The 17387-nt window shown below is 43.1% G+C and overlaps 1 protein-coding gene across 2 annotated transcripts in view; it reads right to left on the bottom strand.

Moving 5' to 3' along the window:
- grm8a (glutamate receptor, metabotropic 8a) overlaps positions 1 to 17387 on the bottom strand; it is a 258297-nt gene that overhangs the window by 16035 nt on the left and 224875 nt on the right. For both annotated transcript variants that reach the window (XM_069670739.1, XM_069670740.1), the window contains 2 exons: positions 15068 to 15489; positions 12647 to 13013 (listed from right to left, as the gene is read on the bottom strand). In XM_069670739.1, coding sequence (XP_069526840.1) covers positions 12647 to 13013; positions 15068 to 15489 — 789 coding nt within the window. The remainder of the gene's footprint in view (positions 1 to 12646; positions 13014 to 15067; positions 15490 to 17387) is intronic.

Raw genomic sequence — 17387 nt, 5'->3', positions numbered from 1 at the left:
GATGACAAAAATGGGCTTGAAATTATGCAAAATGATTTCCCAGTGTAATAATTAGTTGCGGTATCTAATCCAAATCCTTGTTTGTTATTCTAATTAAATGAGTAAAAATTAAATCAAGGTGAATAAATCTTTTATTTTGGCGGATTTTTGGTGGAAACACGTCTTCTTTCAGAACATTCCACTATCAATTACAACAACTGGTGAAGTAAATTCCACCAGCCATCCTTAATGCTGCAGACATCAGTGTTTTTTGCCACATCGTCATGGTCACCATTGCTACTTGGTCCTGAAAATTAAGGGTGCTTTCACACCTGACAGCTTTTGTCTGGACTTTCAGACTTTACTCTGAAGGTCCGGTTCGTTTGGACAGGTGAGAACACGCGTTGGAACTCTGGTGCGGACCAAACCACTGGACCACGGTCCACCAGAAAAGAGGGGTCCGTTTCCAAATGAACCACGGTTCGGTTCAATTCACGTTAGAACATTATCAGACTTAAAGTAGGACCTAATACGGGTAGCACACCGAAACACAGTGGATTGTGAACAGATGTTGACACTTGCAGTGACAGCCAGACAGCAAGATGAGTCAAGAGAAACGTGGGGGAGCGACGAGGTGAGGGCTCTAACAGAAATATGGGCTGAACAAACAATTTCACAAATGCTTGTGGAAACGCACAAGAATACAAATGTATTTAAACTGTATTTAAACGAAATGAAATGATCTAACTGTGTGACAATGTTGGTTAAAAGTGAATCTCCGACAACAAAACATTAAAGTCTCTCTCTTCTTGTTCTCCCTCTTCAAGGAGTTTTCCCATGTGGAAATTCGGACCAATCAGAAAGCAGTTTTCTCGCGCATTGAAAAAGCTGCCGTGTGAACAAAAACCAAACTGGAGGCGAAATGAAACATTGTAGTAAATTGGTCTTTGATTCGGATCAAACATACGTACCTTAGGCGTGAAAGCACCCTAAGACGTGCGAGGTTAATGTTAAATCTTCAGCCAAGGATTCAATGCGAGTCAATATAAGTCAATCTCTGCTTCTTGTTTCAGATTGCCGGTGCGTTTATCCAAAGGCACAAGAAAAACTAAAGCTGTGTATGCTGAAATGTTATATTCCTAAGTGGCCAACTAAAGCAAATTGTAAGGGGGGGCTGTAAATGTGCTCAGCTGAGAAAGCCCACACAGTGATTCCATTAGACACATGCTATTTGCATTCTCAGTATACTCAAAAGATTGGAGCTAAATGATCATACAGGTCTACAGTCACCTTAAACACCATTTGGGTAATCTAAACCAGTGTACTCACACAAGATCCTTATAGCTACAAGCAGCTCTGAGCTTAATGAGGGACCAGAATTCATACTTCATGGTGCAAGACCCGAACTCTTAATTGACCAGACTTTTAATTTCAGTTTCAGACCTGAACGCTTCCGGACGCCTTTGAGTCTGACAGACCGACGTGTTTCCCTGCTCCTGCCAGCAACTGGATGCCGAGCATCTGCACAGCAACAGCTTTAAAAAAAGGCAACAAACTTTGAATTTCTCTCGGGATCAGCAGTGGAGCGGTAATTAAATTGGAGCATCTTCAAGGGCTTCATTAATCAATTTTCCAATGTTTTCTATGTTGCCTAAATTATCATGCTTGTGATTTATTAATACAGCATCCTTTCCCTGGAAGATGATGCCTGTCACATGATTTACATTTGGTTCTGTTAATAAACAAATTCAAAAACTATGTCCTTAAACATAACTTGTTAATCAACTTCAGTGTCTGTGTTTAAGTATTTTCTTTACACCTTTATGTTTTTTTGCAATCTGTCATTCTACAGTGTGACAGATGCAGGGATGGCAGAATGACAGCTACAGTGAAGGTAGAACAATATACAGCTTTTGTTGCTTTGGTGTTGTCTCTGAGATGTGAGCGTGTCGCACTGGGCCTTGAAAGGGACTTTTGTGCAGGAGTTTGGATTTTTTACTGTTCTTTGCCTGTCTTGACTGCTCCCGGGAGAAGTGTGTGTGTGCGTGCGTGTCTGTGTGTGTATTTGTGACTGCGGGCGTCTCTGTGTGAGGTCCCCCCTTGGGCGCACCCCGCCCCATCCTTCAACATCTCCCTGTTTGATGTCTGGATCCGACACTCGCTGTCTGTCTCTCCCCCATTTTTTCAACCAAACCACCAAATCCCACCAGAACACTGCAGAAGCCTATTCCATCAAAAGCAAACACACACACACGCGCAGACACACACGTACAGCCTGTTGAACATAATCACTTGAAGGATTGTTAAATTCGGTCAGACTAAAAATGACATGTCTAAATCCAGCAGAGGAGAGAAACATGGGTCAGAAGTGATTTGCTCTCAGCACGTTGATCCCTGTGCATTGGGAGATATGAGTTTATGTGAGGGCACATCAGAACACTTCCTGGTATGTTACCTTGTCTGTAACTTGTACCGATAAAGTTATTTTGACATAAACGTGGTCTCTAATCTCAACCGAGGGCATTTTAAGATCAAATCCGGATTACCAGGGCCCGTATTCATGCAAAGAGTTGCTCCTAGTGATGAAATTCAAAGAAAATTCAGAGAATTGTGACGTTTTCTAAGAAGTTAAGTCTAGATCCTGGTAAAAATAGTTTTTCACAAAGCATCTCAGTCCTTAAGAGAGCTCTTAAGGTGAGAAACAGTCGGAGCAGTGATGAGGACTTTTAAGGGGCTTTAGAGTTTCTCAAGCAGAGGAGAAAATGGCGGAATGACGGAGAGATTGGAGAAATGTTCTCCAAGCAATGAATGACAGTGAGCTAATTAAACGCTACAGACTGGATGGTGCAGGGATCATGTTTGTGGTAGATCTCATTAGAGATGCGATCTCCCTCTCAACGCGATATCGCCAGAAACGAAAGATATTTGGCAACAGGAAAAATGTGCAATGACTTGGGTCGGTCGCAGCCTCATGTTGTGACGTAATCTGTTTCCTGTCCACTGATTGTGGAAAACTCCTCACTGGTGCACACAATCAGAGGGAAAGATGCATTTATCTGCTGCACCCATGCCTGCCTCTTGGTATGAGCTGTAAAACTGGGAATTAATGTACATCAACAAGTAAACGCTGTCCCTCCGTCCAGTTGGGTTTTCCGGTTCTTCTTGTTAATGCCAAGCAACGCCGCGTCTTATAACCTATATAAAGGCTGGCCAGCATTCGTAGAATTGATGAAAGGTGAGCCATTTTTCCTCATTAATATGAATTAGATTAAGTACTAAAGTTACCAGCATGGCAAATAAACATAATCTAATAAATATAATGATCAGCATTTGAAGAAGCTACTGCACAAGTGAGCATGTGTTTTCAACATGTTGTAGGCTGTAAAGCATGACTTACAATTTATTCAACAAAGATGTCTTACAACTCTAATGTCTACTTTATATACTGTCACTGCAGCAATACAGCAATTCACTTGCAAAATAAAAAAAGTCTTAATTATAAACTACATTGTAAAAACGTTGGTTTAACCAATTTAAATGTTTTTTGTTCCCTAAAATCCAGCTTCAATCCACCTCTCTGCTTGGATCAGGATAATCCTGATTTGTTGGATTAAAGTTTTCCCAATGCTATTCAAAAGTTTTGAACAATGCAAGATGGAGGTTTTATCCAGATAAACACCAAAACTGGATTACCTGATTTAGTTATCAATTTTCCGTTTTGAATAACCCATTCTTAAGATTTGATCCAGTCTGATTACTTCTGAACAACGAGGCCTGAATTTCTATAATACAAACAATACTGCAAGGAACGCCATAGTGACACAATCTGCATCAACAACAGGTAGTATGCTTTTCTGTTTGCCCTCAGATATGTGCACTCTACATACAGGCAACTTGAGTAATCTTCATTTTATGGACAGTTTGACAGATTTGAAAATCTATGAGCTGGTACAGGGATACCACCCAACCACTAGCAAGCGTTGGACTAGGACATTAAAAAAAATAAAAAAATCTGCCCGGGGATTTTTGCTCAGACTGGCCTGCAACAATCGATCACACACCATCTATCCCGTGTCAATCTCTAGTGTATCAATTAAGAAAAAAATGGTTGAATTTTCAACTTCTTTCGTTGAATTTCAAACCTCTTCTGTCAGATGCTTTTCAATTAGCAGGCAGCATTTGAGGCTTTGATTTAATTAGTATTGAATGCACCTTTTGAATGAACTATTTTCAGTTACTGTTTAAACAACCTTTGGTACACCCAATAGTGTCAGGCTTACACATTGTGCAGTATCGTCCTGTATGCCAACAATGTTTGAGTGGAAGTTGTACTAAAGTATCTAGTTTCAGCTTGATCTTCGGCTGAGAACACAAAGAACCAATTGAAATAAATTGAATGTTACAAAAAAAAACAGCAGAAGGGTCTTCAAAAGGCGCTGGTGTAACATGTTGTTTGGGACAGCTGTGTGTGACAGAGAAAGTCAGTTACGATACTTAAACCATTCTGACCTCAAAGCTTCGGCCATCTGCCTGCATCTTAAACGCTTCACGAGTCATCTCACTGTTTTCCTTCTTTCTCTTCGTTCCACTTTTTTCCTTTGTTGTAATTGTTCTCTGCTTATTCTTTGCTCTACATTTCTCTCTCTATTATTAACTCGCCTACCTTCATCCATTGTTGACTCTCTGTCTGCCAATGTTGACGTCAACGTCCATCTCAGCCTCCACTACTACACTCTGATTCATTCTTTCTTTGATCCATACTCCCCCTAACTCTCTCTCCTTCTTTCATCCTCCATCTTTCTCCTTTCCTTTGCTCTCCCCACCTTCTCAGCTCCCCTCTCCCTCTCTCTGGGCATCGTTTTAATTCCGCCTCCCTGTCTCCCTCCTCCTCTGTCTCACCCAACCTCTTCAGATTACTGCAGATTGATCACCGACGATCACTCCCGGTAAGGATCTGGGCGGTCACTGGCTCTCCACCGGGACCCCAGTCACAGCCATAAATCTGTGCGAGGACAGTGAGCCCTGACACTGTGTGTGTGCGTGTGTGTGAGTGTGTCTAGCAGGGCAGAGATGGATTTGTGAGGAAGGTATATAGAGTGTGTGTGTGTGTGTGTGTTTTATATTCTCCTGAGGACCAAACGCAGTCGGGGGAGAGGAAAAAACATAAACACTGTTACTTAAAGCGAGGCCATTTGCCATTCTTCACCTCATAAAATAGGCAATTTTGAGGTTAAGACACTTGGGCATTGCTGGGGTTAGACAGTACTGTGTGAGTGTACTCATCTACCTATCTAAGAGTGGACTGCCAGGCCAACAAGGGACATTTCTGAGGTCCCCTCTTGGTCATGCTTTTAATAGTTTTAAAAACAAGTCAAAACCTTTTTTTTCTTTTTCTTTTCATTGTTTTACAAAGACGGACACTTTTTCCAAGTGGGGACCTAAACATGTGTTGGCGTGTAAGACCATACTCGGCTCCCTCTGCAGGCTGGAGCAGGGAATTTAACAACTAGTGCTGTCAAAATTGGCCAGAATTTATGTTCGATTATTCCTCCTAAAAAAGACACATAGGTTCAAACTATTCGAATATCTATTTTTACGCTATATGTCCACAAGAGGAATACAACGAGAGACAAACTTACTGGCAAATATTTATTTATTAAACATAAACATGCCTTTAAAAAACATTAAGACCGGCTTCCTACACACTAGAAAAAAAACATATTAAAAAATTAGGTCACGTTAGAACGGACACTCAGCGCTCAGAGCGAGCTGTGCCGTGACAGGTATATTTATTTAAACAAACATGTCACCATGACACCATAACACCTGTCTGTTATGCTCGGGGTGAAAATTCTCCGCCATCATTACCAAGCGCCACACGGTTGTTGTTTTAGCTGTAACTAAAGTGACGTGGCGTGCATTCAAAGATGCTCCGCAACCAAGAGCGTGTACGCGAGGACATACGAGAACATGCGAGAGCTCGAATATTAATTCTAATAATAATCGAATATCCGTTTTTTATTACAATTCAGTTATATATTTGAATTTAGAATATTCGTTGACAGCCCAATTAACGACCAAATCACACAAATTTTCTATTCTGTATTTGTTTTTAATGACGAGAAATAGAAGTCCCCACTTGTTCAGTGTAGCACGATAGTCCACTGCAGGTAAGGTAGACCTGTATGTGTGTGAGCGAGAGAGAGGAGGAGGGATGTGTCAGAGATATAATGTGAATGGGAGGCCTTGAGAGACATAAAGTGCAACGGTGGGTATGAATAGCAGCTTCACTGACTGAACCTGTGGACTCACACTGCTCTGAACACGCGGCTCGGTGCTTCTGTAACAAGGATACAGAATGCAACCTGTTCTTGAGCCGGGTGTGGGCTGTGACTCATTGTTTCACTCTGCACCTATTAACTCAGACTGTGGTGTTCATATCCTCAAATAAAATGTTAGTTTTTTTAGTTAGGACTTGCAAATCAGCAACTTTAAAGGTGCGTGATACTCAAATCTCTTGGCAGCTGCTTAACTGATATAAAAAGCAAAACAAAAGAACAAAAGATCTCAATTAAAAGTCTGTGCACACACATGAACAAACACGAAAAACACGCACGCTGTGAAGAAAGACCCACTCACACACACACACACAGTGAGTGGGTTTGTGGGCAGCAGCGGGAAAGTTGATTCTGCCTCTGTCGGAGGCAGGAGATAACAGGCTGACCATATTTAAAACATCTTGAGAACAGGAAGAGGGTGCTCACGGGGGGAAAAAAGAGGAGATATAGATAAAAAGAAAGAGAGAAAGGAAGAAAATAAGAAAGTCAATAGTGCCGGGGAAAGGGAGAGAGAAGGAGAGAAGGATGTAGCCTGTGGTTAGGGTTTTACACCAAGCAGAGAGAGGCAGAGGGAAGTAGACATCCACACACACACAACCTTTCCCGTTTCTGCAGGGTGCGGCACACGCTGTTTGGAGCCAGCAGCCTCTTCTTGGTAGCATGACCTCTTTCAAAACAATACTTCCCTCTGTTGTGATGGTTAAGAATCCCTCTCTCCCTCTTTCTTATTCTCACCGTTCCCCTTCATGTTCCTGTCGCTCGCTCTAACTTCCCCTTTCATTTTTTTATCTCTCACCCTCTTTGCTTTTTATTTTTTTACTCCTCTCTTTCTTTGCCTGCTGTGACTCAGAGACACGTTGGGTATTCAGAGGGAGAGGAGCGTGAGGGACAGGATGTGAGCGATGGGGAGGAATCAAAGGGAATGAGAATGGGAGCATATGAGAAGAGGTTGTGGAGGGGAAGGGAAGGGAGCGAGAGCGAGGACAGAAACTCAAGTCTGCAGTTGTCAGTGAAGAAGGACAATAAGGCCTCAATGTCACATACAGGCCGCCTTTTTATTCAGCCCAGAAGCTAGGAGGAAATGTTGGGTTTCTTTGGCAGGAGGGTCACACCCTTACTGTAAGAGCACAGCCTGTACCTTCTAATGGGCTCTGTATGGGCTTCTTTTCACAATACCAAACAGAACTCTCTGGGACTTTTCCCAGTCAATAGAGACTTTCAAAACTTTTAAAATATGATCTCGGAGGAGGCAAGTGGATGCCAATTCACCTTCCCAAACAGTTGTGACACTGTAGTATCCTTTACAGTTGTTGTCTCTTGAATATGAAGCCATAATGGCTCATTAAAAAGGAGACTAGGAGACATCAAATAGTTTGCCAAAGGTCAACTTCAAATGGAGCACAGTCTCGGGCTGCACGATTATTATTATATATCAATTTTATATTACTGTTTAGTAATTTTAGGGACATTTTCTGCTGCTTTCCGGCCCATGTACAAATACTGCATCAAACTAAGACTTAACTGGGTTCTTTACCTAAATTTGGTGCATCTTCTACAGGCAAAATGCAATGCAGATTACATTGGTTATTTCAGTCTGTCTTTGGTAGTTGGGTAGATAGGCTGCACAGCGTCGCTGTGATGGATGACTGACTTGATGCTGGACAAGGACTGGGCATAGCAACATTATTCCTCTTGGCCTTCATACACTCATACAGGTGGTTGAACAAGTTAGTTGGGACACAGGTTTCATGCACTCTTAGCATATTATTGTTTCTTGCTTAAAGGTCCAGCGAGGAGTTTTTTACTGGTTATGAAAAAGACTGAAATTAACTCTCATTACTCTGTATGACCTACAAAAGAAAACTCGACCATCAGCGGCAAGATTGATTATTACTATATAGTTATTTTTAATGCCTGAAACTGCTGGTGGGGGGTTGATGTCAGACAAAGCAATTAACTGCACGCTGCCTTTGTTTGCATTTTCCAGGGCAAACATTTAAAGGGAGTGATACATACGACTGTTATTTGCTGTTCTTTTGGTGTTACCTTCAGTTTGTCTTTGTATAGGTATGTGCCTATATATGTGTATGCCTGTGATAAAGAGTATTGATGAGTATGTATATGTATATGCGTACATATATATATATATATATGTATGTGTGTGTGTATGTGTATGTATGTGTGTGTGCATGGTTATATATATATATGTATTAGATATGTAGATGTATATGTATATATTAGATATATGGATATGTTATATGGTAGATATTCATACATATGTATTATACTATAGATTATATTGTCAATGAATCTAGAGAGTTAATTAATGAATAAGGGGGGTGGGAGTAAATAAGTTTCACTTCATCCCACTCCTTTTCGGATATGGGAAATCTAAACATCATGTTTTGTTTTCAATTTTCATGTTGTCTATCGCAACGTATTTTTAAAAAAAATTTTTTTATGTCTGTCCATTATGGTTTTGTTTTCTTGTTTCCTTTTTACATGTCCGAAATAAACTAATAAACTAAACTAAACTAAACTAAACTAAACCTAAAGAAAGCAGGATGAGATTTCTTGTGCTCATCAAAAAAACACCACTTAAGCATGTACAGGACAAAATCAGCAAAGAGATAAGTGGTACAGCGTAGTCCACAGGGGGCGCCAACATCAACACAAACTGAAAGTTCCTCTATGAGCTTTAACATCACTTGTCCTAAACCTGAAACACCACCAAACAACAGATGACGAGCTGTTTCGGGGGGAGTGGTTGTTTGGTTTAACAAGTGAGTTGCTGAACAAAGCAGCGTTCAAAACTCGACTCACACGTTTGCACAAACAACACTCAAAGACGTAACAGATGAGTATATTTTTAGAGGCATTCACGAGCACAGCTTCGTATTCTCTTCCGGTTTCCAACAGCTGCTGTAACCATAACAACCACATACACATTTAGCTAAGTTAACATGGTCACTCGTTGAACTGTAAGACCGGTGTCTGGTGTTTACTCTTCCACTTTAAACTTCCGCTGCAAGGTAGGCGCTCATGACATGACATGCCAGCTCCCCAAAAGTAAAGAGTTTTCTATGGGCGGAGCGAGCATTTTAAACGTCAACATCACCACTCAATTATTTAATAATGGGAAGCTAAAATCACGATTGGGATTAATATTCGATTAATTGTGCAGCCCTGGTAGTGGTATGCAAATACATTGGAGTTTAATGGTACAACACTGAAGATAGTTTTAATGCAGAAGGCCACTGACAATACCGAATGATGATTAGCAAATCCCTCATGGTCATTTGAAGACAAAGTTAATCACAATGTGACTCGTGTTGTCGTCCAACCTCCAAATAACTTCACTGCAGCCCCTTCCCCATCCAAACCCGCGCCCTTGGTAGAGCCCTCCTCATTAAAGCCCCATCAGCGAGCGCCATCATTACCTGTTTATTCCCTCTCACTCATCCCTCTGCTCCCTCTCTCTCTGCTAGCCAGCCAGCTGCCAAGCACTCCAGAGGATATTCCAATTAGATACACCGTACACAGACACACAATTGTGCACTGGTGGATATTCCAATTAAATGCAACACACCAGGCAAACACAATACAACACAAATGCAGGAGAAATCACCGGTGGACATTCTAATTAGTTGAGTAAACATGGCATGGGGGCGCTGCTCGGGCCGGCCAGCACAAAGGACCCTTCTGCACGTCAGGTAGCATAAACGCACACATGCACTCACACAAAGGTATACCTTTAAAAGCCAGACAAAGACACACAAATGACTGCTGCAGCACCACAAGGTCATGCACTCATAACACATGGCTGGGTTACAGCCTCTGTCTAAGGAACACATAATGCTCTCCTCATGAGGTTATAATTGTGTGAATGAGGTGTCATGAGGGGGAAAAGGGTCGTTCTGCAGATGAATAAAGTTACAGTCGCTTTTAACTTCCTGTGTCAATATCTAATCCAAAAGTCTTGATGGTAAAAAGAAGGAAGAAAACACAATGAAAGATCCAGCGAGAGTATGATTTCCCTGATGTGTGATTAGACGGGATCACTTTGATGTCAGCCTTTTTTTGCCGAGCGACAAAAGCCTGCGCGCGCCTTTGGAAGGAAAATGGGCTGAGACGTGAGGCAGGGGAGAAATGAAAATTGCCTGACTGACACTCCAAAACAGGGTGAGACAAAAGAGTAGTTTAGAGGAAGAGAAAGGGAAGATTTGAACTTGTGTGTGTGTATGTTGTACTTAAAACCTGCGAGCGATAAAGTGCTATCTACATCTGTTCCCACTATGCCTACGTGTCCGTTTACTGCTTATCTTACCTGCTATGTGTGCACATTAACTGTACACAAAGGTTTAGCATTGTGATGTACAACCTGTGACATCTGCAATCAATGAGCTGCCTTGAATCTCAGTGTTTTAAAGCTACAGCAGCACTATCAAGAAAGGGAATCAATGAACACTCGCTGCTTTAGCTGGAGTATCATAAAGTCTAGCTTTACTGTGTGTATACTGTGTTATTATGAATCAGATTAGCTGTTTGAGTGTATGTATGCTCATGCCTGCGATGCCCTGGATCTAAGCTGATAAGGTTAAAGGCGACCTCTTACGGGCTGTCGCACAATCAGTCAATCACTAATATACCTGTATATTGTTAAAGGGCTAGTCCGACGAATTTTCAACCTCAGTCCTATCATGCTATTATGGGGAGCTAATGCCATTATGGTAGGAAATGCAATTTCTCTATGTGCCTTTGGAGGATGCTATCCGCTTCTCCAACGGGGCCTGGAAAACCTCCGCCAGACTACTTAAACGCGTCATCTGGCCGAGGCCAGGGAGCTTGCTAAATTACACTTCCTCAATCTAGGACGCCCGCCTCTGATGTCTTGTCTCGTTCAAAATCGTCAGGTTTGAAATGTAGACTGCAGACCCGAAGATATTTTGGATTCTTTCCCACTCTGCCTGCAGTGAAACGGTAGTATTTCACTCCAGCGTCTCTCGCTGGGCCGTTCCTTTCAGAGGGAGGGGCGCAATGCACGCTGGGTGTTGTAGGAATGTAGAATGAGCGAAACCACGAGCCGTTTGTACAACTTTCTCCACAGCTATGGCGCCAATATCAAATGTTATTGCTTCCATTGATTACAGAGAACACCAGCCTTGACTAACAGTGGCTTTTTCCAGGGGGGAACTGCTCCTTTAAGGCAGTGGTACCGATACCTTTATGCTTACAGCCCTTTAAAAAAAGGCATAATAAGCTTATCGTAATGGATGATGATTGAAGATGGAAAAATCTCTATTGTTTTATGAAAAGGATTTTTAAAGGCCAGAGAGATACACGAGAGAGAGAGAGATCTTTTGCTTCTCTATTTGTGTCTCTGTTGTGTCTCATTCAGCTGTGTAAAAAACAGTATGTGTAACGTTAGAAAACAGCCGATAACGCACAAAATGAAACGTATTCCTTCATAATGAAACTATCAATCATTAGTCGAAGTCTGAACCCTGTGAAGGCTGCCCAAACACCTTCCTCCACATTCTCAAAGTTACATCTTACTCACATCACACGTTCATCAATAATTGACGACAGGTAGGAAGACTACACTCTGCAGTACAACCCTCTAAAAGCCTCGCTAAGGCACGGATCCAGTCAATCAGCCAGACAGAAAATCCTCTTGTACTCGCCGGGGATTGTGGGGAGATTTTGGACTCTGAGCCATTAGTATAGCTACAATTGAAAAACAGATCTATCTCGCAGAAGCCAAGAAACACAGTTTTGATCTCTGAAAAGTTGTCAGCGGAAGAGCGGAAGCAGACTTTTTTCCCAAAGCGATACATGCAAATTTATGACTAAAAAAAAAAGGGATTCCAAAACTTAATAATGCTGGGAAATGGGCTCAGAAGGGTTTAGTCATGCTCACAGGAAGCCCATAAACCGAAGCATCACAACCCACCTGTGTGTGGATTGTTATCTCAGAGAGGATATTTTGCATAAACACACATGTATCACATAAATGAAGTCAAATCACGCACAAATGCACACACTTAAAGAGCCTGAAGTCATCTTTCCTGCAGACTTTATGATGTCTCTTCGAAAACGTCTTTAAATCCCAAACAGGTCGTATGCGGGGTAATCCAACAGACAGTCAGTCACACACCATGGTTTCATCCTCTCTGCAGACTCATAAATCCTAAACATGATGAGGATGAAGTGCAGATATCTGCAGTATACTCACACTCTCTGTAGACTGTAGAGAATGTTAAAAACTGCAGTTAAAGTATGCAGGTGCGGTTTGTAGAAAAAACAACATATAAAAGCGTACAACTCACCCTCTCTGCAGACTGCGACGTGCCAAAGAAGATGGGTATGAACGCCAGCCAGATGATGCAGGTGGTGTACATGGTAAATCCGATGGGCTTGGCCTCGTTGAAGGTCTCGGGCACGCCTCGCGTCTTGATGGCGTAGACCGTGCACGTCACCATCAGCAGGATGGAGTAACCCAAAGAGCAGATGAGGGACAGGTCCGAGATGTCGCACTTGAGGACGCCGCGCGCCGACAGGGGATCTTGAGTCCGCTGCTCGCCGTAGTCCACGACCGTGTGGGGAGGGTCCACGGCAAACCAGACGAAGACGCCGAGGAGCTGGACGGAGATGAGGGAGAAGGTGATGACGAGCTGGGAGGCCGGAGAGATGAACCTGGGAAGGAGAAGATTAGAGATTTAGGGAGGGTGTTCCACAAGGGTCAGTGTTAGGTCCCCTATTATTTAGCCTTCAATCCTTCAACAGTGCCATGATATAGAACTGCAAATATATGCAGATGACACTGTTGTATACACACATGCAAAAACAGCTGAGTTAGCAGCTGCCAAGTAGGGATGGGTACCGAAACCCGGTATTAAACGGGCCCCAGGGCTGAATTATGAAATACTTGAAACACACACCAAAAGTTGACGCCGACAATGCTTGTCGCCACAAGTGCAACAACACTTTTGCTTTAAGGGCGGAAACATGAGCGATCTGTCCAAACAGCTAAAGTGTAAAGTGCATCATATACAGGCAGAGACATGCGCCACACTTTTCACTGGATGCTGTAACCCAGCAAACTTAAAACAGGTGACGAACCAGGTTAATTGATAAGCCCTGCCCACTACCAGCCAGCCAAATTAGTTTGATATTTCCATCATCTCAACATTGGAGTCTATAATAGTGATCTGTTCTAACATTCCGGTTTCTTTTGCTGTGAATACTTAAATAAAATAAAGTAATCTTTATTACTGTTCTTAATTTCTTTCGTTTTTTCTCTTAAAAAATAACAATAAGAACCGATAAGAATACGGTTAAATTACCGGGTCGTTAAGCAGAATCGATAAGAGTAGTAACACTGTTAAAATCTTAACGATACCCACCGCTACTGCCAAGCTAATAACACCTGCCTGATGATGTGAGGAGCTGCAGCTCTATCAGCATCTTTAAAAAGTCTGTTACAAGCTGCTCAGCTCTGCACTCACTGACCTTGAATTCCATCTTATGGTCTTTATGGCTTGCTTTTATTTCACAAGCACATATTTATGATGTGCTACTTAGTGTGTACTCTAACTCTGTCGTTTGTTTTACTCTGTACTGTTGTTGTCCTGTTTTTTGTCTTGTGTTGACCTGCTAAAGGAGGTGCTAATATGCCCTTCAAAAATGAGCTATTGAAAGTAGTTTTGATTTATTCTTTTGCAAGTTTTTGGCTGAAAAAAGTCCTTTATAAAAACTTTTTTTAAAATATTAAAAATCCACCGGCCTCAAAACAAGGCAGTTTTTCATCGCATCTCCAAAGTTGATAGAAGTTTTCTACTTCACAGCAGCAATATATTGTACTCCTATACATGCAGCCGTGCACACTCCAAGAGGTGTGGGCGAGATAAGGGGGGAAAGCTAATGATGAGATCTGAGGCAGGAATGAAAAAGAGGGCCAGTGAGGAGCACTGGATAGAGGAAATGTAATGAAAGATGAAACCGAGATAAAAAAGAAAAAAGAAAAATGGTGGCGAATAAAACCAAAAACAAAAGCTGGATTTTCATTCACAGCCCGAGTGAGGAAACAAACCACTCCTTCAGGCTGGCAGGATGCTGGGAGCCCGACTTCCTGGAGGCACAACACTCACACACATACCTCTGCAGAAAGTTATCATACCTTTCTGAGCCTTTAACTCAATTCTGTTGCAATTTTGTTCAATATATTTACTCTATTTGCGTGTTTGGATTCATGAGCAACAGTTGCAGAGGGCGAGAAAACCCGAATAAATAATTCATTCAGTCGTTCACGGAGACAGGCCAGAAAATTTCCTCATTATACTAAAATAATCTTCCTATGTTTGAGTACAGCAACACTAACTCTTACAGCTGGGCGGTGCTGGAGGAGGAAGAGACGACCATCTGGGCAGCAGGGACATGATCCTGAGCACTATTAAATACCGCATTAACATTTTAGCCACTTAGTTGACGCTCTCTCCCTGAGTCACTCTCTCTGAGTGCAAACAGCACAATAGGTGAGTGTGAGTTCATGACTCTCATACATAATTTATGAAGAATAAATGATGAATAATGATGGCAGGCAGCTTAGTAAGGAAGCAGTGGAGGTTAGGTCTCAGAGTGTACAGTGTACGACACACAAACAATACGAGCGACCTTCAGCGCTACACTTGTCCGAGTCCACAGCAGGCATACAGAGAGTGTGTGTAACAAGAGAGAGGTGTAGTCCTCACCTGGGTGCTGTTACAGACTTCTTCCCTTGTTCAAAGATGCGGTGTATCCTGTTGGTTTTGGTGAGCAGAGCGGCGTAGCTGAAACACATCCCCAAACCTAAGAAAATCCTCCTGAACGAGCACACGCCCACGTCCGGCGTCGCGATCATCAGGAACGTGATGGCGTAGCAGAGGAAGATTCCCGTCAGCAGCACGTAGCTCATTTCTCGCCCCGACGCTCGAACGATGGGCGTGTCGTTGTAGCGGACGAAAGTGACAATGACGAAGGAGGTGGCGATGATGCCCAGCATGGAGATGAAGACGGGGACGACGGCCCAGGGGGAGTGCCACTCCAGCTTGATGATGGGGATGGGGACGCAGCCAGTGCGGTTGGTGTCGGGTCGCATCTCGTACGGACACAGCTCGCAGGTGAACTCGGATGCCTGAGAGGAGACAGACAAAAGTAGAGCATAATGACTATTAACATTTTGTCATGCTTAGACCAGACATAACGGATTTTTAAAGGGGGGGTATGATGCTAATTCCAAGCTACATATTTCACTGTGGAGTAGCTTAGCATAATTTACAGTTAAAACAACTCTTGTCATACTGGTGCTCTTTACAGGCCCTCATACAGCCTCTGCCTGAAACGACTCAGTCAAGCTCTGTCCCTTTACGAAAACCCCGCCCCTACAAGCCCCCTTTCTTCTGATTGGCCAGCTCTCCGAGGCTGCATTTTGTGACTTCACAAAGCGGCAACCTGCGGTGTTGAAAAATGTGCAAGTACAAAGAATTTTTTCATTCTAAGTTTGGACAAATTATCTGTCTCTATGTGGGATTTATGGAACTTTCTGGTCTGTGCTCCAGCTTTTCGGTGAGTTAAATGCAAGTGTTACTGTATTGATATATTTTTAGCACTAAGCAGCAGGGATACCGTGCTTGCATACCTGGGCTTGTTAGCCTGTTCAGTGTTTGTCAAACATTTATTTAATCGTCGGCCAGTAAATAGGAGTTAGAAGTTGTTGGCTTTTCCCCGGAGAGATTACAGCGGATCGTAGTGATGAGAAGATTTTAAGTTTCACGTTACATGTCGTTCACCTGCGGCTATCTCACTTGGCAAGCGAGCGGCGAGTCCGCTACTTGTTAAGTCTGATAAACACCTCCAGTCAGTCACCACCACTAAGAGAATCTCCTCCTAGGAAAGTTTAACTAGCTCATTTACAAGCTAATGGATCAGCCACAGACACAGACTGTTTAGCTTTGATAACTTGACTCCAATATACTTTTACCTACAGATTTGAAACTTCACCCACGTTTAGTCTGGATATCCAACACTATAAACTACACTGCTCATAAAAATAAAGGGAACACTTAAACAACACATCCTGGATCTCGATGAATAAAATATTCCTGGTGAAAATCTTTATTCATTCCATAGTGGAATGTGTTGAGAACAAAATAACATAAGAATGATCAATGGCAATCAAAATCAGATCACAGGCTGATCCAACTTCTGTGGAAATTCCTCAAGACCTTTCAAAATGAGGCTCAGTAGTGTGTGTGGCCTCCACGTGCCTGTATGCACTCCCGACAACGTCTGGGCATGCTCCTGATGAGACGACGGAGGTTCTCCTGAGGGATCTCCTCCCAGACATGGATCGGGGCATCAGTCAACTCTTGGACACTCTGTGGTGCGACATGGCGTCGGTGGATGGAACAAGACATGATGTCCCAGAGGTGCTCGATTGGATTCAGGTCTGGGGAAGGGGCAGGCCAGTCCATAGTATCAATGCCGTCGTCATGTAGGAACTGCTGACACACTCCAGCCACATGAGGCCGAGCATTGTCATGCATCAGAAGGAAACCAGGGCCCACTGCACCAGCATATGGTCTGACAATGGGTCTGAGGATCTCATCCCTGTACCTAATGGCAGTCAGGGTACCTCTGGCTAGCACATGGAGGGCTGTGCAGCCCTCCAAGGATATGCCTCCCCAGACCATCACTGACCCACCGCCAAACCGGTCATGCTGGAGGATGTTGCAGGATGCAGAACATTCTCCATGGCGTCTCCAGACTCTGTCACATCTGTGACGTGCTAAGTGTGAACCTGCTCTCAACCGTGAAGAGCACAGGGCGCCAATGGCGAATCTGCCAATCCTGGTGTTCTCTGGCAAATGCCAATCTGGCTGCACGGTGCTGGGCTGTGAGCACAGGCCCAACTTGTGGATGTCGGGCCCCTCATGCCACCCTCATGGAGTCCGTTACTGACAGCTTGAGCAGAAGCATGCACATTAGTGGCCTGCTGGAGGTCATCTTGGTTGTTGTCCTCCTTAAGCCCCT

Source organism: Semicossyphus pulcher, unplaced genomic scaffold (genome assembly GCF_022749685.1).
Source record: "Semicossyphus pulcher isolate SPU_LCO1_2020_fin unplaced genomic scaffold, fSemPul1.0.p SCAF_20, whole genome shotgun sequence".
Classification (NCBI taxonomy): domain Eukaryota; kingdom Metazoa; phylum Chordata; class Actinopteri; order Labriformes; family Labridae; genus Semicossyphus; species Semicossyphus pulcher.
This window is presented reverse-complemented; position numbering and strand designations above follow the sequence as displayed.